The sequence below is a fragment of the Onychostruthus taczanowskii genome, unplaced genomic scaffold (assembly GCF_017590055.1).
Source record: "Onychostruthus taczanowskii isolate IOZ18803 unplaced genomic scaffold, ASM1759005v1 scaffold110, whole genome shotgun sequence".
In the NCBI taxonomy this organism is placed as follows: domain Eukaryota; kingdom Metazoa; phylum Chordata; class Aves; order Passeriformes; family Passeridae; genus Onychostruthus; species Onychostruthus taczanowskii.
The window spans coordinates 1,233,864-1,256,639 of record NW_024497630.1 but is presented as its reverse complement, the minus strand read 5'-3'; the positions used below and the strand labels follow the sequence as shown (position 1 = coordinate 1,256,639).

The 22,776-nt window shown below is 50.4% G+C and overlaps 1 protein-coding gene across 1 annotated transcript; it reads left to right on the top strand.

The window, feature by feature from the left end:
• Positions 1–1,030: 1,030 nt before the first annotated feature.
• LOC121345998 (excitatory amino acid transporter 5-like) lies at positions 1,031–19,268 on the top strand. Its single transcript, XM_041423397.1, has 11 exons — positions 1,031–1,207; positions 3,338–3,417; positions 5,403–5,615; positions 6,304–6,346; positions 7,075–7,297; positions 10,159–10,258; positions 10,465–10,698; positions 12,185–12,379; positions 12,974–13,108; positions 13,903–14,002; positions 14,109–19,268. Exons 1-11 carry the CDS (start codon positions 1,031–1,033, stop codon positions 14,244–14,246), a joined length of 1,638 nt encoding a protein of 545 aa, XP_041279331.1. The 3' UTR covers positions 14,247–19,268.
• The last annotated feature ends 3,508 nt before the right edge of the window (positions 19,269–22,776 follow it).

Below are 22,776 nucleotides of genomic sequence, written 5' to 3'. Positions count from 1 at the left end.
TCCTGCCAGAAGAGAACAGTAGCATGGCTGCTCAGCATGTGGTGCTGCACAGATCCTGTCCCGTGGGGCAGGGGGCCCCAGATCCTCCAGTCACACTGTCACTGTAGCTCTGTTTTGTCTGTGTAAAATACAGCAATGGTTCAAGAGGGTTTTATGGCTTTTTTTTTTTTTTTTTTTTTTTTTTTTTTTTTTTTTTTTTTGGCGGGTGGGGTGGGGAGAGAGGGATAAAATCAGGCCCATAAAGGTTTTAATATTTTCCCATTCCCAGAGCATCTTCAGCCTGGGACCCACCTGCCCTTTTGTTCTGCACCACACTCTGGCCCCAGTGGCACTCCTGTCCTGAACCGGAGGCAAACTGGACAGAGAAATACTCTAAAATATCTAAATTAATAATGGACTAGGTGCTCCAGCAGCATCTCCTGGCCTTGGGGCAGCTTCCCTGGAGAGCTGGCAAGAGGCTGGATCCGTTGGGGCAGATATTTGTGTGGGAACGTTCAGCATCACCTGTTGGTGCCTCGGGCTGTGTCTGCAGATGCCATGGAAAGTTCTGTCATTCACTGAGAAAGTTTCCCTTTGCAGACCCTGCCCTCATGAAGCCCTCACAGTTGGGGGCAGGATTGGGGTGCACTCACAGCCACTGGGGAGCACAAATCTAGTGCAGGATCCAGATCTGGTGGCAGGATCCACCTTTTGGTGGATGCTTTTGGGTCAGGAACAGTGAGAAGTTCTGGGGCTGAGTCCCTGCTCTCAGCCTGCACACTGGCCCCCATCCCAGGGGCTGCAGGGTTAAACTGGGAGGGTTCAGCACCTCACGGCGGGATGCCAAGCCCAGATTAACCAGTCGAAGACGTCACTTTCCATTATGGGAAAGGCTCCCAAATATCCCTGAAGCTTTTGGTTCTGGGGATTAACCACCAGCACACTCAGCTCCTGGCACAGAGCAGGGGTCCACTGGCGCCGCGGGGCCCGTGGCCATGAGTGGGGCTGGGAGCTGCTCCCAGGGGCATCATCTGGGCGGCTGAGGACGACCATGTGGGAGTGGGTCAGAAGAGCTGTGCTGCACTCGCTGGCCACGGCCCTCCTGCGCCTCTGGAAGGGGGTTCGGGCTTTCTGGTACAAAAATGGCCTCTTGACTCTCTCGATGCTGTCGGTGGTCACTGGATGCCTCCTGGGGTTCCTGCTGCGGGCGCTGGAGCTGACAGACCTGGTGAGCCTGGCTGGGATGGTGATGGGAATGAGGGGGATGGAGTGGGGCAGGGGGCAAGCCCTGGTGCCAGTAAGGGTCCCAGATGGGCAAAGCCCCAAAAGTTTTCTTTCTGCCCAAGAAAACTACCTCAAGGCAGGTTTCTGCTCATGGCTTTTTTCTCTTTTCTCTTTTATTTTCTTTTTTCAAAGAAAGTGTCAACAAATGCCCAAGCTATAGGACAAATCCTGCCTCTCTGCAATGAGAGTGGGGAGCTCTGGGTTGGACCCCATGGGGCTGCAGGAGTTTGAGGTGGGGTGAGGATGGGAAAGGGGGGAATGTTTACTCAGGGGCTAAATGCTCAGGTTTCCCCCAACACCACCAGCAGCATTGGGATCTGAGGGATGGGGTCCAGGGGATGGGGTTTGAGGGATGGGGTTTGAGGGATGGGGTCCTCCCATTACTCTCCCCAGCTGTGTTAAATCAAAGCACATTTCCATGCTTTGGAGAGGACCCAGCAAATAAATAGAGGGCTGGTGGGGAGCCTGGAGGGCTTTGAGGAGTCACCTCCATTTCAGGAGCCTAGGAGACAAATGCATTGGAGAAAACACATGAGAAAGGCACAGTTGGCTCGGCCCCTTCCAGGAGCATCGCGCTGCGAAAGCACCCAGCTGGGATCTCTGACTGGGGCAGCTGGGCCAGGGCTCAGCCCTGATCCTCAGCCAGGCTGCTGAGCCCAGGAGGGACAATGGTGCTCCAGGAGAGCTCGGCTGATGCTGGAACATCCCTGTGTTGCCCATTAGGATTTAGCAAAGTCTTGTCATTTCAATTAGGCCCTTCAGCATCAGCGCAGCAGGGATGATCTTGTTACTTAATTGAAGCTGGGTGTAATCTCCCTGCTTCCCAGTGCACACACCCGTGAGAGCCCAGCAGCCACCCGAGCTGGGCATGAGGCTGGCAGGGTCTTGGGGCTCCAGCCCCTTGTCCTGCCATGCATCAAGTTTATCCATCCTCTGCTCCAGCCCATCCTGCCCTGTTGACACAGCTCTGCTGTGGGCCTGGCAGCCACTAGAGACTGTCCCCAGTAAAGATTTTTGTCAAAAAATCTGGAGGGGAGCTGGAGAGGTGGCCAGTCCCTGCTTTCCTCCCTGCAATGGGAAAGTGTCACAAAGCTGAGAGGCCCCCTAGCAAAGAGATGCTGTTCAGATCTGGCATTACCCCTTGCACTCAGCTGGGCCCATCACAGCTCTGCTCTGCCTGAGCTCCCTGGGGACATCAGCCATGTCCAGGTCACACACTGGGACAGTGCAGGGACAGCACAGGGGAGCAATTGGACAGCTGCCTTGGCACCCCTCACAGCCCCAGCATGAGGTGGTGGCTACTCTGTAGTAACCAAAAGTACCTTCTTGTCTTGGGGCCAACTCAGATCCCTCCCTGACACCTCTACAGTGGCACAGCAAAATAGGGGGATCAGGGATGGACGGATGGATGGGTGGATGGTGGGTAGAGATAGGGATAGAGGGGAGGAGGGATGCTGGCCAGGCTGCTGGTCCCACAGACCCCTCACTCTCCCCTTGGTCATGGCTGTGGGATCCAGACTTTGGGGGTGTCTCTGCAGCCCTTTCCCATGTCCATGTGAGGGGTGTGGGGGGTGGAGAGATGCCATGGCACCACAGTTGTCCCATGGATGGGCCAGACACCTGGGCTCTCCCTGAGTTCATCTTTTCCACCTGCAGCCATGAGATAAATCCCACCTTTTGCTGCTACCAAAAGCTTTGGGGCACTTTTACCCCAAATCAGATGCAGCCAAGCCTCTGCTCCCTGATGATGAGTGCAATGACTTTTGGGAGGAGCCAGTGGTGGGGCCATGTGGAGCATTCCCTGGAAGCTACAGAATCAATAATGTTTTTGGGAGGGGACCAACCCCCACATGCTCCTCCCTTCTTTATAGCCAGGTTTGCCATCTGGCCAGTATTCCCCATCCCTGAGCCAACTCCCAGTAAGGGCCAGCAGAGAATGGCCTCATGGAGTGCCTCAAGGAGTTGCTGCCCATTCAGAACCAAGCTCAGAGCTGGGTCTGGTTGGGAAAAAGGCAAATTGATCAAGTTTGAGCCCGTAATCATTTACCTGACACATGTTCTGCTCTATGTGCAGGAGAAGCAGTATTTTTCCTTTCCTGGAGAGCTCCTCATGAGGATGCTGAAGATGCTGATCCTGCCCTTGATCACCTCCAGGTAAGACATCATCTTCTGCTCTAAAGCACCATCCTTCCATCATGTTGAAGAGATTGCCCTGTAACCCCCCATTGAGGAGATTACCTGAAAACTGCATGTGGTGAGAATAATCCTGGCTCCAAGCACCTGGCAGTCAAGCAGATGGCTTGGTGTTCATCAAACCCCATGATTTCCCAGCAGCAGTCTGCGACAAATCCTCACCTGGATTTGGTAGGCACTTGCACCCACCTCAGGTACCTGCACTGGCTGGGGTGTTTCCCTTCTTTTGGGCAGCTGGTGGTGTCAGGACCATCTGTGGGAGGTTGTGATGGGAGGGAGGGATCTGTTTAACCTCAAAGCAGATTCTCTTAGAGGGATTTGAGAAAGTTCAGGTAAAAAATCATAAGTATTCCCCAGTGATGTGTCTGTGTTTGCAAATTCCCATTTTATTGGCCCATACAGACCTAGAAATAAGGAACAGAGCCAGCAGTCCCACTGGGGTCTAAGCAAGGTCTTGAAAACCTTGTATGGATTAACATATTCCAAACAAAATGTTGGCATGTGCTCATCAGACACACACAAATGATCAAGTCCTTGTTCCCTCGAGGATGTGTCTTTTCTCTCTGGTTTGTCAGAGTTTGTTTGTTGTCCCATTTGCCTCTGGTTATTTCTGAGAATGGAGTGATCTCTATCCTGGCCACACCTGACCTGTTCAGTACCAGCCCTTGTAGAGAGGTCTGTACTTCACGTCCCTCCCTGAGGTGCCTGAGGGTTTCCCTTGGCTCTCAGCCCTCCCTGCAGCTCAGTTGCTGAGTGGTCTCCTCTGATCACTCTGCTGTCTGTGGGTGCAGGGTCTGCAGAGGCCTCCTGGGAGTTTTCTTTCATGTTGGATTAAACTGGGGATTTTTCTATAATTATTGAATGAGGGTGAAGTGGAGTCTTCCCTATACACCATCCCAGAGGGGACTGGGTGTGCTCTGGGGATCTGCAGATCCCCAAGCCCCAACTTGGAAAGCACCACCTATGCCAGGGTTGCTTTTCTGGGCTCTCTGGAGTTTCCAAGGCCTTTCTCCTCCTGGATGTGTGGCTGCTGAATGGGATCCATGGGCTGACCACCACCTCAGCCTGTGTGTCCCAGGGTTGGCACTGACCCTTGCAGCCTTCGATTATGTCCTGCCTCAGGGTCAGGGCTTGGCTGGGTTCTGCAGGGGCTCAGTGTGGGTCTGTAAGCATGGGGGGCACACTGCAGCCCCCAAACACTCACATTTCACAGATTCTCACGGCTGGGGATTTCCCAATCCTCACATTTGTCAGGTCTCTCTGTGTGGTCTCTCTGTCCTTGAGAATGTCAGCAGTTCCTCCCAAGTGAGTGGCCTCAGCAAACCCAGTCCTGCACCCAGCTTGTCCCCACCACCAGCACTGCTCTCCCTGCTGGGGCAGCCTGTAATGCCCTCTCTATTTTTAGCCCAGTTTTGCTGAGAAGTAGCTTATGGGTTACTTCTTAGGAAAGCTTACGTGTGCATGAAATCTGAACCTGCAGGTCTCTCCTGGGGGCATGGGGTCCATTCCCACCAGGATTTTATGAACCTTGCAGGTACCTTCCTTTGCTCCTCACAATGGCATGCAGCAGTGGCAGGAGGCAATGGAGATATAAGATAACAGTATCTCACTAAAAAGGAGCAACATCAGTTATTCAACATAAAAATAAGAACAACTAAGAACATAAACTTCTTACCCCTCACAGAAAACAGAAAACACAGCCAGACCTTGAGAAGGGGCTTGGAGGTGTCTCCTGCCCTTCACAGCTCAGCTTGGGTTCTCACAAGCTCTTCCTGGGTGTGAGATCCTGTGGGCACTGGCACAGGAATGTGCAAGAGCTCAGTGATGCCCTTAGGCTTTGGTTTAAAAAACCTACAGAAACCCCTCCCACCTTGGAAATTTAGCCCATCGGGTGCATCTTGTGCAGTCTGGGGAGCAGACAGTGACCACTCTGTTCTGTGCTGCAGCCTCATGTCTGGGCTGGCCACCATGGACTCCAAGGCCTGTGGGAAGATGGGGGTGATCACCATCACCTACTACCTTTGGACAACCTTCATGGCAGTGACTGTGGGGATCATCCTCGTGGTCAGCATCCATCCTGGTGCAGCTGCCCAGAAGGACAACTACTCCGTGGGGAAAGTGGTGCTCAGCTCCGCCGACGCGTTACTGGATTTAATCAGGTGTGTCACAGGAATTCAGCAGGGCCAAGGTTGTGATAACAAAATCTTCCCAGAAGGTTCTGAGTTCCCAGAAGACCCTGAGATCTCAAGGGGAACAGGAGAACTGCTGGCCAGGTGCTGGTACCTCCAAGACCAGCAACACGGGGTTCATTTCCCCCCAGCCATGCCCCTCTGGCCACTCTGTCACTGAGAGCCCCTGCTCTCCCAAAGCCATCAGCCAAGAGAAGCACTGCAGCAGAGATCAGACAAGAGTCATGTTCCCTGCAAGGTTTGGATTCTCCTCTGCAGCCCCAGCTGGGCCATGCCAAGCCTGGAGCTGGCCCAGAGCTGGGTTAAGGCCGTGGATGGGGTTACCTGGGGAGGGGTTGCAGCAAATACCCAGGGGCTAGGGCAGAATCTCCATTTATGGAGACACTGGATTGACTGGACCAGGCTCTGAGCAGGGGACTGCAGATGGCAGATGTCCATCCCAGGCTCAGGCTCTCCACCAAACCCATTCACACATGGTTCTCAGCCCTGCTTCGCGTTCACCTTCCAGCCTTTCTTTGCTCTCAGCTTGCACAGCTGTCATAAGCTGTTGTTGGCTTTCATGTCCTCATCTGGACATTGTGCCCACCAGAAGTGCTTCCCAGGATGCTCCCTGTGCTCTCATAGCACACTTTAACCCTGTGTCATTGGTCTCTTACAGAAACATGTTTCCTTCTAACCTCGTTGAAGCTTCGTTCCAGCAGGTGAGTTCCCCTGACCTCTCTGCGTGCTCAGCTCCGCACGGGGCTGCCTCTGCCCACCCACAGCCTGGACAGGAGCCCCTTCCCTTCCCTGAACTTCCCCTTCCCTTCCTCTGCATCCCCCCACACTCACCCTGGGCGGGCACCTGAAGGTAGGAGGGTGTCGGGGGGCACAAGCTCGCAGGGACCCCCGTGCCTGCCCCCAGCCTGCAAGGCTCTCTAGGGAAGCAGCACACACCGCTCCGAGCGCTTGAGAAGGGCGGCAGCAGGCAGGGAAGGGGACACAAAGAAGGGACACAAAGAAGGGACACAAAGAAGGGACGCCTGAGGGAAGGTAGAGTGGTCAAAGGGGACAGACGGAGTGGCCAGGTAGGCTGGAGGGACAGGGAAAATAAGCAAACTCTCGACATTGGGAAAGCATCGGTAAAGCTGCCAGGAGGAGGGATGGACGGACAGAGGGACCCCAGTGCTGTGCTGGCATCCCGCAGGGACCCGGCTCACCAACACCACAAGTCTGCTCTGCAGCCTTAGCTGAGGACAGTCTGCAGCCAACAGCCACAGCTCCCCTTGCCTGACTCTCACTCCTTGTTTCCACCAGGCTTTCACCGCCTGGAAACCAAACCTTTAACCTCCAGGAGCACCCAGCCTAGGGCTGGCTTGGCCTCCGTGTTGAGGGCAGGACAGAGCTCATGCCAGCAGCACACTAACCTCCTCCTTTGCTTCTGTTCCAGTACCGAACTGTTCTTGTTCCAGTGGTGAAGTCTCCTGGATTTCCAAAGATCCCAGGAAAACCTGTCAATTTTATTTACTTTGCACCTGATGACAAGAACCCTGAAATCCATCGGCCTGTGTTCCTTGAGCTGACACCATCACCTGAGATGACCTACAGGACCCTGGCTGGGACCAGCAATGAGATGAATGTCCTGGGCATTGTCATCTTCTCAGCAACCATAGGTACCTGCTCCTCCACGGGCCAGGGCAGCCCAGGGTGCCACTGCTGTGGCCACCACACTTTACAGAGCCAAAGATGTGGGACAAGGTTCTCTCAGCTCCCATTGCCCCAGTCCCTGGGAACTGGGCTCAGCACAGAGCTCGTGCCAGGGCTCCTGTCAGCAGCACCTGTGGTGGAGCTCACTAAAGGTGTAGGCACGGGGAAGGCTGCTTTTATCCCAAACTTCCTTCACAGCCCACGTGCGGGTCCTGAGGGTTTTCAAACTATTACATAAACTGGGGATTCTGTTTAATGAAGCCTGAAGTGAGGTGTAATTTTGCAGAGGCTACCTGGGACACAGCTCACCACAAAGCCCCACAGCCTTCATGCTGAGTGTTCAGCCCCGGAGCAGGCAGGACGTCACAGCAGGGTCAGATTTGGTGCTGTTACAAATATATGAGGATTCCCAAAAGGACTTTCTGAAGGAGGTAGGGCAGCAGCCTGCATTGAACAGCTGGCAGTCCTGTGTGGAAAGGCGCTTGGCAGCAATTTTGGGAAGGAAGAAGGAGTAGAGGATGTGGAGAGACACGTGCAAGAGAGGAGGTTTAAAGGGGAGAAAGTCATTGAAAGGAACTTGAAGCTGCCTCAAAGCGTAAGAGGACATTGGCACAAGGCTGAGGGAGAAAGGGAGGAAGGAGGGATCAGAAAGGAAAAAGAGTAGGAGGCAGTGAGACGAGCATGGTGGCAGGATTATGTGTAGATTAAGAGGTGAGGGCAAGGAGCTTGAACTTTGTGTATAAGGAACCAAAAAGCCAATTAGAGGATTTGAGGTGTGGAGGCAGCGCAGCCAGCACAGCACCGGAGCAGTCAGAGCCTCGGGGAGCAGCCAGTTCCAAATGTGAGACCTCAGAGGCCACAGGGAGGCTGGGCAGAGCCAGAGCCACTGACAGAAGGTGTCTCTGGCAATCTCCTGTCCCAGCACCAACAGCCTCTGCACACCTTGGACACCCAGGAAAGCTGTTGAGCTCATGCCCACAGGACACGTGCCCCCTCCAGCCCTGCCAAACCTGCAAGGAGAAGCTGCTTTTCTCTTCTAAGATGACACTCCACAACCCCTCCAGCGTGGGAGTGGGATCAGCCAGAGTTAGGAGGCAGTGGGAGATCACCTGAGCCAGCCCCAGCCACCACCTGCACTTCCCATGTTTTGCCCAGGATTAGAGCTCCACGAAGCTACAGACTGGCACAGCATCACCTGCACCAGGCACAGGCAGCTTGATAAAGGGCATTCATACACCCCCAGGGGGCTTTCCTTATGAGGAGAGGCTGAACTGGCAGAAAACAGGAGAGGGACAGGCAGGGCACCACAGTCCCATGCCCTGGGGAACCGGGATCACCTCCTCCGTGCAGCACAGTGGGGGGCAGGGGGAAGCTGGTTGAGCTCTCACAGTGTATTTGTGTCCAACACCAAAACTAGGCAGGTTGTGGTGCTGAGACCAAGGCATCCATGCAGCACCCACTAGGTACCCAGAGTGACTTTGCTGTGAGGGGTGACCCCACACAGCTGCCCCAGCTCTGACAGTTCTTCACTGTCACTGAGGGCCTCTCTGTTGCTTTTGAAACCCATGAGAGGCCAGAGCTTTAACATCCTTATCTGTCTGTTTACTTGGGCCATGTCTCCTAAATCAGCTCTGTAGGACCTGAAGAGAAATTACTTTCTTCCAAAGCAGCTGTTGTGGCTAGCAAATACTGGATGGATGTCCACAGAGCAGAGATTTAAACATGCCAAGCCTTGTCTCATTTCTGGCTAATGTGACCCCACCTCATCTCTCTTTTGAGCAAGGCAGGAGATCCAACCACCAACCAAGGGCTTCTTGGAGTCCTCAACCCTGAAGAATGAAGAGGGATAAGCAGGACAAGATCCTGTATATATTCTCCTTTTCCAAGATAAAGCAGACACCCACAGAGTGCTTCAAAATGAATTTTAGCCAACACAGGAGGAAGGACTTGCACCAAGCTGGAAACAAGATGGGCAAATGCTCAAAGGTTCCTTTTCCCTTTGCTTGATGGGTTCCTGGAAAGCCTCCCAGCCAGTGAAAGCAATGGGGTTTAGCACTGGCAGACAGGACACCATAACCCTTCCAACCATTCAAACCACAGCCTGTATTTCTGCTCTAGTATTCCTTCAACAGAAAATTAGGCTGGATTAGGTTAATGCAACAGCATCAAAGGAAAAAAACAGACTCAGGAGAGAAGGCTTAATGCCTGTATCTAAGCAACTCACTCAGATCCTTCCTGACATCACATTGTACAGCCACATGTGTTGTCACCACCACGGCACAGCCTGTGAGGCACCAACAATGAAGAGCCCAGCCCAGGAGGGAACTGGGTGTGGGGCCTGAGCACTGCTCAGTCCCTGTGGCAGCTGGGGCCCCTTTCACTCCACAGCAGGGCAGGGATGCAGCACAGCATCACATTCTCAGCTACAGAGAGCCCTACCACACCTTATCCTTGAAATTCCATTTTTATTTCCAGAGGTCATTATTCTTGTATTACCAAATAGCAATCCAGATATCCACCTAATCCAGCTAATCCACAGTTTATCCACCCCAGGAATGACTCCTAGCATTGAGCAGCAGTGAAGTTTATCTGTTTTCTGTGCAAGGAAGAGTCCAAATCCTGGATTTGGGTCTGGTGGGGCTTTGTGAGAAAAGGCCAGATGCTTGTGCTTGCTTGGAACAGAGAATGGCTCTGACTTGTAAGAGCACACGGCAACCAGTACTAAATCAGGTTTTGCCTGGTGACCCCCATTCTGTGGCCAGCAGACCCTCAAGACACTTGGCCTGTCACGTGCTGCTCCCAAGTAACCTGCTGTGCTTGCTTGCAGGACTTCTCCTGGGAAAAATGGGCGAGCGAGGAGCCCCGCTGGTTAACGTGTGCCAGTGTCTGAATGAAGCAGTTATGAAAATTGTCTCGATGGCCGTTTGGTAAATCTGGTTTTGATTGATTCATTGATTGATTGATTTTCTTTCTCTCTAATGGCAATGCCAGTCACACATCTGCAAGTGTCTGCTGTGAGCACTGAATTTGTTTCTGTACAACTGTACTGCAGAGTACCAAACACTGCCATGTCTATCTGCAGTGCTACAGTGATTGCTGCATCCTCATAACTTTTTATGCTTCTTCTTTGCAGGTACTTCCCCTTTGGCATTGTATTTCTCATAGCTGGAAAGATCTTGGAGATGGAAGATCCATCGGTTATTGGACAGAAGCTGGGACTGTATGTCATTACAGTAGTGTCAGGGCTTGCCTTGCATGGAATCATCCTCTTACCTCTGCTTTTTGTGCTCATCACCAAGAAAAACCCCTTTGCTTTCATTCAGGGGATACTGCAAGCCTTGCTGATCGCCTTAGCTACATCTTCCAGGTAGGAAAACATGGCTGGAACCTGTGGCTACTGCAGAGCAGGGATCTGCTTTAGCCAGGGAGACATGGCTGTGTCCGGCCAGGTGAGCTCTGGGGGTACAGGTGTAACTCAAAACTGTGCTCCAGCACTATTTGAAATGGGAATGCTCCTGCTTTCAGGAGGAAGCAGATGCTTGGCCCTGCCCTGGCTGGCCAACCCAGGCAGCTCATGGTGCTCTTCCACTCACCCTGTCCCAGGGTTTTCCCAGGGCAAACCACCAATGGTTTTTTTGTGTGTGTGTGCACACTTCATTTGATTGCTGCAGTTTTCTTTCCATTAATTCAAACCGGGACTGTTGTAGGTGCTTTATAAACTGCAGGGGGTTATGATCCTGGAGTTTAACTGGAAACACCAAAAGCTCTTCTGAACACTTTACTGACAATCTAAAATCAACTACAGTGTATCCCAAGTTCATCCATGGAAAAATCTTGCCTACTTCGGAAATATTTTCATCATTTTACATTATATTTACCTATTCTATTTTCATTGAAATACATTCCTTATAACAATGAAAAAAACTTCACACTATAAATTAGCATCCTTTCCAGGAGACACAAATTCAAACATTTTCCTGGAGCACATCTGACCAGGCAAAGGGTTTTTCTGGCCTCTCTGCTGCTTGTCCACATAATCCCAAAACCACCTGGACTGTGCCTCCCTTCCCCAATGCCCACTGCTGCAATTCTTGCTTCTGCAACTCTTAATACCCTGGTCTCCTCCTGAACCTGGATCTCCGGCTCTGTCTCCATCAGGCTTCTCCTCCCTCTGTTCTGCAGCCAGCTAAGGGAGGGAGAACTGTCACAGAGAGAACACCCTGCTCCTTGTGCCAGCCCCATGGTCTGTGGGCTGGGGCCATTGCTCTGCATCCAGAGCCCTTCCCAAATGCAGTCCCCGCCTCCCAGAGTCTGTTACAATCCCATGGGCTTCTTTTCTGTGGTTTCCTTTCTTCAACCTGTTGTTCTTCCTCCATTCCTCACCCCAGTTCCTGTGGGACAGTTGTCATCTTCATGCTAGACAGAAACAAGAGAGAGAGGTCAGGGTTGCAGAAGCTGAGGCAGGCATCCCTCATGGAGGAGACAGTGAGGACAACGGGGGGTCTGGCTGGACCCCAACTCAGCCAGTGCCGGCACAGTCCCACACTCCAGGAGGTGCTGCAGGATTAATGAGAGCACCAGGGATGGTCAAGAGAGCTGCAGCCATGGCACACAGGTCATTAAAGTGGTGCCTTCAGCCAGTGAAATAGCATTCTGACAATTTCTCTCTCAGCCTGTAGCCCACTTTGCTGATAATGTCTCTTCCCCGGGTGGTGAGAGCGGAAGAGATTTTCATTGCTACAGTGATATTGTGGCATGCACAGTGATATTGTGGTATTTCTGTCCCATCACACTGACTGCAGCTTACAAAGCTCAATACAAACTGCAATTACTGCTTGTTTCTTGTCCTGCAGCTCAGCCACCCTGCCCATCACCCTCAAGTGTCTCCTGGAGAACAACGGCATCGACAGGCGCGTGGCGCGCTTCGTGCTCCCCGTCGGGGCCACCATCAACATGGACGGCACCGCGCTCTACGAGGCTGTCGCTGCCATCTTCATCGCCCAGGTCAACGAGTATGAGCTGGATTTGGGACAAATTATAACTATCAGGTAGAAGTTTCTCTGCCGCAGCCAGATTATTTCTCTCTATTCCTATTTATGGACATTAGGACAACCTCTTGCATTTTTCCTGTTTGCAGAGATCTTGTTAATGCACAGTGACCTTTGCTGGGAAGCTGAGGAGCAGGGGAGGGAGCAGCATGTCCCAGTCCCTATGGTGTGTGCCAGGGAAAGCTGGGCTGGCTCTGCGCCCCTGAATCTGCTGCAAGTCAAGGACTTTGCCTGTAGGGAAAAGCCTAGCTGCACAGACATGTGGCTGGAGCAGGTCAGCACTGCAGGGCTGAGCACAGAAGGATTTGTGCAGGTGTCACATACTCCCTTTCAGGAATGGGATATTCTCATTTTATAAGCAGGGAAATAAAGCATGTAACTAAATAATAATTAAGTACATTTGCAAATATTTAGTAATTTTAATGAGGGAGTCCCTACCCTGAAGGCAGGGGGGAGCACAGAGGAATTTGTGATAGCACCTGGGAGCAGGAGGGTGGAGGAAGTCCGATCAAATCCAGTCCTTCCACACAGCAATAACTTACTCTGCCATGCAAACACACTAGTTTGAATTGCACAGCCACCTTCTCTTTGCAGCATCACAGCCTCAGCAGCCAGCGTTGGGGCTGCTGGGATCCCACAGTCCGGGCTCGTCACCATGGTCATCGTGCTCACCTCCGTGGGGTTGCCCACCGAGGACATCACCCTCATCATCGCCGTCGACTGGGCTCTGTAAGTGCTCTCCAGGCCACTGCTGTGGGTAGTGCCCTGTGTCAATTCATGGTGATGTATCTTCATCTTGGATGTAACCAGACTGCTCTCAAGACAGAAACTGATGCTGGATTACACTTGTCACAGACAAATAAACTCACAGCTTGTGAAATGTGCCATTCTAAAGTACTAAGATAAAAACAAAGTGAGTCATTAGGTGAGAAACCACAGAGCAGATGCTGAGTTAGGGAAGTGACATGAGGGTGGCTGGTTTGTACTTTCCAGCCCCCCAGGGAAAAGAGGGAACAGTGCCAAGTATCAAGGCTGCTTTTCTCTTTCCTTCCCACTTTTCTTTCCCCCAACAAAGGAAGGTTAGCACATCACCAGTTGAACCTTCCAGCATCACAGAGTACCCAGCGCTGCTGGCACCTTCTACTAATGTGAGAGGTGCCTGTGTAGACAAGAGAGGACCAGTGGCTGGATCTGCAGGATTTCTTCTCGAGAGGCATCTCAAGGAGCTTTATGACTTGCTGAGGCAGCTCTCCCTGCACTTAGCACAACAGTGCCTGTCCCACTTTGGGAGGTGGCCCTGGCAGGTCCCTGCACTGCTCACAAAGCAGGGTCAGACAAATGCTGCCCCAGCACCGGGCTCACATAGGGACCATCTTCTCTCCGCATCTCCAAAACCAACACAGCACTTGTTAACACCAGTGGGAGGGACACTGAGGATGGGGGCTGACGTGTTCCAAAGCCATCAACACCCTGGGCACACTGGCTGTGGCCACCCCCTGCATCCTGGCACTGTCTCCCCGCAGGGACCGGCTGCGAACGATGACCAACGTCCTCGGGGACGCGCTGGCTGCTGGCATCATAGCTCACGTCTGCGAGAAGGACTTTGCCCCAAAGCCCCCCCCGGTACGTGCGGCACGGTGGGAGGGCAGGGGGTCGTGGAACATAGCAGGACAGGCACAAGGCACCTGCTCACTCCAGAAATTAAAACCCTGCTCTTTGCTTTTTGCAGCAAAACCCAGTGAGCAACACAGACAAGTTTCCTTCTTCAGAAACCTCACACCTGCATCCCAAAGACAACGGGATTGAAATGACGGAGGAAACCCTGTTGGATCAGACAGGAGTTCACTATAACATCTGCCAGGTGTAGATAACAGCATTCCTGCTCCCAGAAATGGCATCTTGGTGCTAAACACTGACATTGTGAGTGTCGCATATGGATGCTCTGCAAGATGAAGGCCTTACTTGGCACAAAAAGTGGGAAAATCCTCTCTTACGCTTTTAAGATTGTGGGATTCCCAGCAGGCACCCAAAGAGCATGGTTCTGCCACTGGGGCAGGGAGCCAGCTCCTCCCTGCACCTGAGGACACAGCTGGGAGCTCACTGCCCTGTCTTAAATGGCTGGGTTTGAAGGATTTATAACTCCCATTTTTCCAAGCTCACCTATTTTTGAAAGCTAGGCATGTGAGCAGGTATCAGCAGATTGGATTTGGTGAGAATGCAGTAGGAATGGGACATAACACTGAACCCTCTGGCCAGCAGCTCTTCCCTGGAGGCCAGGCTGTGCTCCAGAAGCTTTTGTTTTCCTTATTATAGAGATTAATTTTTTTTAATCAATGCTTTTTATTTTACTACTGCATTCTCATCTAAAAACTAAGATTAAGTGAATTTTTGTCTCGAGATCAAAATCCAAGTTGGACATAACTGGATTTCCCAGCTGTCAGGTTACAGACAGGATGACTGAGCTGTTGCACTCTCTCAGGGACAGTGGGATCCACTGGCTGGAAGGAAGGCCGGCCCATCTGTACACCTGTTTCTACAGCTGTTTTATTACAGAGAACTAATTAACCAGGCCTAACTGCACTGTGCTGATTGTCCCAGCTAAGGATCTGTCCCCAAGCTCAAATTCCAATTACAGCCTTAAAATCCAGGCTTCCCAGGGCAGCCTTCTACACAAAAGCCTTTTATTCCAACAATTCATGTCAGTGAATTAATTTGTCTCTCAAAATGTCAACTCATTCCTTTTCTCCTTCTTGATCTTTCCTGACATAGAATTGGGAATGGTAACACAGCTCAGACCCCCACTCACATCACTGAACTGTTCTCCAACTGTACATAAAGAAAACATTTTCTGTGCAGAATTCTTTCCAGCTGAAGTCAGAGGTTGTAAATTTTTTTTTAATTTAGAAGAAATATTCATTTGTTTTGCCAAATGAAAAGCAGAAACTATTAAATATCATAAACCACCTTTTGCACAAAAATTGTCTTCTTTTAACTTACAAAAGCCGTCGCATAAGTAGAATCCTGGGCAACATAAGCTTGAGACACTGCTGCTAACTTTGGCCTTTTTCACCCTTTCTCCTTGGTGAGGTCAATTAATACCTTCTTAAACATTACAGCCCAACTGCTCTTCAAGGAGCAGTCACATCATTCACAAAAATAATCACATTTCAAATCAATCTCTGCAGCTTCCCCAGACATCCCTCCCTCCTTCCCACATCATTCATGATCACTTTGATACATCACACGCTGGTTCAGCATCACTGGCTCTGAAGGGCTTCGTGGTTGTTCCTCTATAGCAGCAGTGAGCCCAGCCACCCACACCCCCTGGGAGATGCTGGTGAACACTGGGGAGGCTCCAGGCAGCCCCAGCTCTGCACAAGGACCGAGCATTCAGTCAGTCTGCAAGATAGCCACACCCCGCAGACACAGCTGGACAGACACCTCCAGTGCACCTGCTCCAACACAGTAATTAAAACAGGCAGAATTATGAGACCTGTTTGGTCAGTCACTGGTGCATGGGAGCACCCACATCCCTCCCTGGATGAGTCCAGGCCAACCAGCACGGACACCAGCACAGGCAGCAGAGATGAGCCCCATTTCACTTCCACTCTCCTCTCATTAATGAGCTCTGGATATTACAGCACACAATTAACCCTACAACAAAAGGCAAGATGCAACATCCACAGCAAAGGTCCTTGAGTGAGTGCTGGGGCTGGAGGATGAGCCTTTGGGCAGTCACTCCCATCACTGGGCTCTGGCTGCTGCAGACCAGATCACTTTATCCCCTGCCCCAGAAACTGCAGGTCATACTGAAACTACTTAAACAGCACATCCTTGAGCTCACTGCAACAAAGAAAAAATATTACTGAAAAAACTGAATATCACAGTAATAAATCTAGAGCTGGTGAAGCCAATCCCACCCTGTACAACTCACCCCAGGAGCTGCAAGTCCTGTGCTTTATCAGTCCCAGAATGGCTGGATTGGAAAGGAACTTAAAGCTCATCTCCCATGGGCAGGGACACCATCCAGTAGATCAGGCTGCTCCAAGCCCTGCTCAACCTGGCCTTGAAAGTGTTGGTAATATCTCTTACCATCTGGTGAGATTCACATTAGCAGAGATGTTTTGATTGTGGAAATCAGCAGGAAGTATTTTGGTGCTAATAAGGTTAAGTGTCATGCTGGAGTCCACATAGCCTTGTCCTTGTGACAAATACAGCAAGGGAGACCTTTGAGTCCAGCAGCCTCAAAACTGGGCTGTCATCACTGTGCCCTCTAACAGGATAAAACAAGGGAAAAAAAAATAATTCAGGTGCTTCTGAAAATCAATTTGTGGTCTGGTATAGAGGAAGGCATTGTTATTGATGGGGAAAACCCAAAGGCAGCAAGGACAGTCCATCTTCAGCACTGCACACAGGTACAGGAGAGGCACCTGAACACCTTTAACAGGGTGGAAATTGCAGAAAAGTAAATGAAGCAGATTTATGGGATGGCCCAGCTGGTGAGGGGCCCACTGCTCCAGACTATGCCTTTGGGATGGCACCATCCCAACCCCACCTGTGTTTTCAATAATCTGCTGCTTAGGAAACACTGACACCAGTGTTTATCTGCTGCTCCGGGGGGAACAGCAGCCTACCTGTGCCACCCCTGAGAGCTGGTGACACCCATGGAACCCCAGAATGCCAGCAGGGCTTTTGTAGAGAGCAACACAAACTCATCAGGGGCGAGGAACAAGAGATTTCTAGAAGATGAGAAAGTAGCAGAGTCTAGACAAAGTCAGTGGGCACCACCTGGAGGAGTTTTATTCTGTACCAACTGTATTCAGGAGACCAGGATGGGAAGGAGGTGAAGTTCCACGTGTCCCACATCAGGAAACCTGAGGGGTCTTCCTTGGCAAACAAACTCGTCTATACAGCCTCAAAAAAGGTGAAAAGAAGGGTGCTGGCACTGCCCAGGCTGCCCAGGGAATGGTCCCGGCCCCAAGGCTGCCAGAGCTGCAGGAGCGTTTGGACAGCGCTGCCAGGGGTGCTCAGGGTGGGCTTGTTGGGGTGGCTGGGCAGGGACAGGGGCTGGGCTGAGCATCCCTGAGGGTCCCTCCCAGCTCAGGAGATCCTGTGGTTCCATAATTAAATTCTACTGACTGACACACTGCACCTTCAAAGTCTTATAAACTATTTTCCCAGGCATCAGTAAGAAGAAGAGGTGCCTCTCTCTGTTCTAGCACTGAAAATCTCTCTGTTATTTCCATGCAATTAGAGAAGTACAGGCAGTGCAAGGCACACACTACAGCACAGAAATCTGGGGTACAGAAAGCACACAAGCTCAAACCTGTACTTCTTCCTTGGGAATCCTTGTTTTCCTTATAAACAAAAATCTTAGCTGCTATGGTAATACAGGTGATCCCTGGGTTATGGCTGCTGTGTATGATATTATAATAAAGTTGGAGAGCAACTGGGTGAAGGAATTTGGCTGTTATACAAGTGTTATTTTCCTGAAAAAAATTGAAGGAAAAAACATTGAAGGAAAGCTACTCTGGTGAACTAAAATCCATGTGGAAGATATTTATGGGGTCTGTGGTTATTAAGCAAAAGGAAAAGCTGAAGCAGCTGTTGGTTTTGGGGCACTTCCCAGACAGAGGGACAGAAAACCCACCTGTTGGCCACATGAGCCTTGACTGGGGAATGACATTTCTGCAATGGTATTTGGGAATTTGAGGATGTGACTGGCCATAAAGTGAATTTTCATTGAACAGAATGACTTGAGTGTATACTTTATCCAAAAGTCATTGGCTTGTTCCTACAAGCCCATGGATAATTTGCCTCGATCCTACAGACTGGTTCATTTCCATGTTATCAGCAGTCTTCCAGAGAACAAATTATTTTTACATATCTGAATTCATAAAATGATGAGTTTTGATCAGAGACTTTCACTTTTATATTATTTTCACACCTTTTTAGGATGTATAAATGGAGTTGGAAGGGCACTGTCAGCAGAGCGCTGCTGACATCCTTCCTTCGGATCACAATGCACCTTGGTTTGTGTTTTACTAAAACTGAAAAAAATAACAAAATAAGTCAATGCTGTAGCATGTGGCAAAATACAATCCAAACAACAGATGTGAAAAGCAGCCCCAAACTCTCTTTTAATTTAAAGTATTACTACTACTAGTAGTAGAATACTACTACTTCAAAATTAGTCTGCAAGTTTTCTAGAATAATTTTGAAAAGTCCCTTCCACAAAAAATTTTGAAGGCAATTATTTAAATCTATTAAAACCACAGGTTTCTCTGTAAAACCAGATTTTCAAAACAGCCCTGAATGACAGATATGGCTAAAGTAAGGGTTTTTTTTGACAATCACAGCATATAATTTCCACTAAATGCTCCTCTAAGGAGTGAGTGCCTCCCTGGGGATGTGTTTTCTGCCTCTCCTTTTCCAATTCACTGTAATGCATTTGTTTCCTTGAGGAACTCCTAATTTTGACTGAAGTGATAATAAAACTTTCTAGAAGATCTGAATGAATTATTTCAGTGCCTCCTGCAGGCAGGTGCAGCTCAGTGCATCACCCAGGGTTCCACACAGCCCAGCCCAGGGCAGGGCAGGGCAGGACGTGGTGCCACAGGAGCACACGAGGCACATCAGGACCTGTGCTCCTGGGACCATTTGCAAACTGTACAAGAGTTAGCAGTTCAGATCTAGCTCATAAATTGCCATTCACTGTTCACATGCAGAGAATCTCATCCCACACTGTGTGCAGGTGTCGGAGCCCAGGATGTCTCTTTGAATCCCTGGCAGGGGGGTCAGAGACCCTGGCATTCAGCCAAAGACCCCTGCAGCTTTGAGTTCGACCCATGGAACAAATTACCACCTTCGTATGAAGAACTAAAGGTCACAAAAGTTTAGACAGCATAATAGCAGTAGTTATAGGGTGAAAAGAGAAATTTTGGGGATTTTACTATAGGGGTCTAGGAGGCAAGATGGAGGGATTTGGGCATTGTCTTGTTCTTCTTCCTTGTTCTTCCTAGCCTCCATCTTCTTGGTGATGGGGGCACTTTGGGATTGGTGTAAAGTAGAAAGTCACTGTCTAACATAGGTGGTAGGTATTAGAACATAACTGTAAATATCAAATACAAAGTTTATAGTATAAAAGACAACACCAGCCCCATGGGAGGGTGGTGTGCCTCAGACTGACCTGCAAAACAGACCTCAGCAAGCCAGACAGAAAATGTTTTAGATAAGAAACAAACAACCTGAAGAACTACAGCCGAAGACTTCTGATTCCTTCTTCAACAGCTGGGTTGGGGAAAAGAGACTTTAATACATCTCGGGGTCACCTTGACCAGAGGAGATCCTGAGAAGCAGGGACACCTCACACCATCCCAGGCTGCTCCAAGCCCCTTTAAGCCTGGCTTTGGGCACTGCCAGGGATCCAGGGGCAGCCACAGCTGCTCTGGGCACCCTGAGCCAGGGCCTGCCCACCTCATAGCCAAGAATTTCTTCCTAATATCCCATGTAACCCTGCCCTCTGGCAGTGGTAAGCCACTGTCCCTTGTCCTGGCACTCCAGGCCCTCTCTGGGTCTCTTGCAGGTTGCCTGTAAGTTGCATCTGCACCTTTGCTGGTCCCTCAGGGCCAGTTTAGATTACCCCCCACCACCCCAGTGCCCTGCAGACCCCATCAGCCCCCAGCCATGCATAGCACAGGGTGCAGAGGTGCCTCAGGGACTCTTTACCTTGGGCCTCCACCAGCCTGGGCAATTCTGCAGCGTGTCCCACCTCACTGTGTTGGATGTTTTCCAGATGCAAACTTCACAGGATTCAGTTTGGGGAGGAAGCTGTAACATCCCCCTGTAAGATGCTTAAAACCCACGTCAGGAGCAGCCAGACTTTTGCAGGTGCAGAGGTCCTGGCACCCAGGTGTGCAAGGTGCACTTACCTTTGCTTTCTGGAAGCTTCGTGTCTCATTTAAACTACACAGATGAAGGGCCCTGTAGCCAACAGTGAGAGCCAGGCACCTCTCTGAGCAGTACATCTCAGGCTTTAGGAACAGATGTCCTCAGAAGGCTCTTACTGATGGGTTTGGACTGGGCACTAAGACTTTAATAGTTTGAGTCATAGGTGAATCCCACCCTGAATTACATGTCTGAGCAAGAAACCTATTTTTAGAATCCTGAGCCTTCAAACTCTAAAAGCCCCTATTTTAGTTTTCACTATGAGCCATGGACTTGAGCAAACCACAGCTCAACACAGACAGGAAAGAACAGTAAGGCTGAAACATTACACACAACCCAAAACTTGCTGCTCCACTTACCTGGCCATTTCACCTCAGAGATCTTCTACATACTGTCCTTCCTGGAAACACAATAAAATTGGTATTTGGTCATTCTCCTCCTTCTTTCCCTTTCAATATTCCTGGAGTCTTCAACCATCTGCAAAGCAGGATTTTAAACCACATTCTGGTGCTAAAACATTGAGAAGAGCAGCATCATGATCCCAACTTCAGAACACTGTGTTGTCTCCAGACATCTCACTCCATTTCTCTGTCTTGCTTTCTCTACCCCCAGCTGTTACTTACTTTGACAGGCTGCAATCACTAGAGACAGACAAAGCACATGCTCTTTGCACTTACAGCCTGGCAGACATCTGCTGGTGGTGTCATAGCTCAAGCCAGACTAACTTCCTCACAATTCTCCTCCTAATGCCAACAAAATGCAAATCCTGACCTTTAATTGTTGGTTTTTATCAAGCAATTCTTCCCCACAGGATGCAGCATGCACCCAGTTGCTATTCAGTTATGAGCTGCTCTTCCTGACCATGCTTCCCTCTAACCTGAGCACCAATCTGCATTTCCTAGACATGAAGCCTTAAGTAACAAATAAAACATTCATACATACCCTTCCAGAGCAGCACACATTGCTCACAACTAGTTACCAAAGCAGAACTCTGTTCTAATTCACTCTCTTACCTTTTCAACCAGGTGCAAACCAAACACACAGGAAGTGCTCAGACTCTGGGTTCACCTATGGACCTGAATTATTTCACCTTTTGAAGCCACAGTCATAAAACCTGTCTTTCCCCTCATGACCCAGCGAAGGCAGGAGCCAAGGTAAGCCTCAGCAGCAACACAGCCAAGCAGCAGAGAACAGAAACAACCTGGTGAGTCCCACTGCTCAGGGTGAACACCATGCATCCCCCCAGCAGCTCTACTGGGGCATTAAACCCCCCAAAGCTGGCAGATATAGACCAGAGACACAAGAATCCTGCAAATGGGCAGAGACGAACAATCCAGACGCCTCTTCCATTGTCCATCACACCCTCAAGCACTCAAACACAACTGAAAAGAAAAAGCACCCACCAGGAACATCTGCTGCTGCCAGCAGCAACAGCCACACGACTCCACCTACTCTGAGTTGGACTGGGGACAAGGATCCCCACATCCTGGTGCCCAAAGCAGATGGCCTCGTAACAACACCCTGTTTCACAAGAAAGAACCCAGGGTGGGGGTCTGTACCAAGAGAGCCATGGCAGGGAGCCCAGGGCAAGCCAATCCCCTCCTGTGTGTGCAGCTCATGGGGCTGCCCCGGCTGTACAGTCCTGACGCTCCTGGCAGCCACACACAGCAGGTAAGCTCTGCCCTCCTCACCAAACCACCCCTCAGCTGGATTTCACCTGCGACCATCAGGAACACACTGCTTTAGCCCAGGATTGCAAAGATTGCTCTGAGGAGGATTTGATTCAGTGACAAGCCCCACAAGTCCTCGGCTGGCTCTGGCCAGCAAACAGCAAACACATCCATCATCACTGCAGAGGCAGCACTGACTTCACCTGAGAAATGTGTTGAGCTGGTCAAAGTTGTCAGCAGCAGGTGTCTGGTGTGCACAATTCATTCTCATCACTGCATCATTACCCTACACAACATGCTCACTTCCTTCATCTCCCACCCCCATGAGGAAAACCACCAAATTGCTCAGCTGGTTCCCTGTCAGAATAAGCAAGGCAGGATGGCTCAGTTCAGCACAAACACGTATCACAAGGTTTGGGCCTCTCCATCTATTTGCTCATAAGCAAAAAGAGCTCAGCAGCACAGCCACATGCTGCACCTGGGAATGGGACATCCAAAAAGCTTCTACTCCAGCTTCTTTGGGAGAAAGAATTCACTATCTGCCCATTCTGAGCCTCCTACATCACCTGTGTAACCCCTGAACAACAGATGCATCGAGATTTTGAACTTCTCATCAACAGCCTTCCACTGCATTTTCATAAATAAACAAGTGACAATATTGCCAGTAGACTGCCAAATCCTGTCCTGGAAGGATTTCCCCACTCCCAGCATCTCCCAGCCAAAGGATACAGACTGGTAGCACACACAGAAGTAAATTAACTACCCCAGCAAGAAGCTCTT

What these genes read in the sequence shown, in the direction of transcription:
- LOC121345998 (XM_041423397.1), top strand. Translation starts at nt 1,031, where the DNA reads ATGTGGGAGTGGGTCAGAAGAGCTGTGCTGCACTCGCTGGCCACGGCC. An exon ending in CTGCCCTTGATCACCTCCAG is followed by an intron (nt 3,418 to 5,402) that starts GTAAGACATCAT and finishes TCTGTGCTGCAG; the next exon opens with CCTCATGTCTGGGCTGGCCA. An exon ending in TTGAAGCTTCGTTCCAGCAG is followed by an intron (nt 6,347 to 7,074) that starts GTGAGTTCCCCT and finishes CTTCTGTTCCAG; the next exon opens with TACCGAACTGTTCTTGTTCC.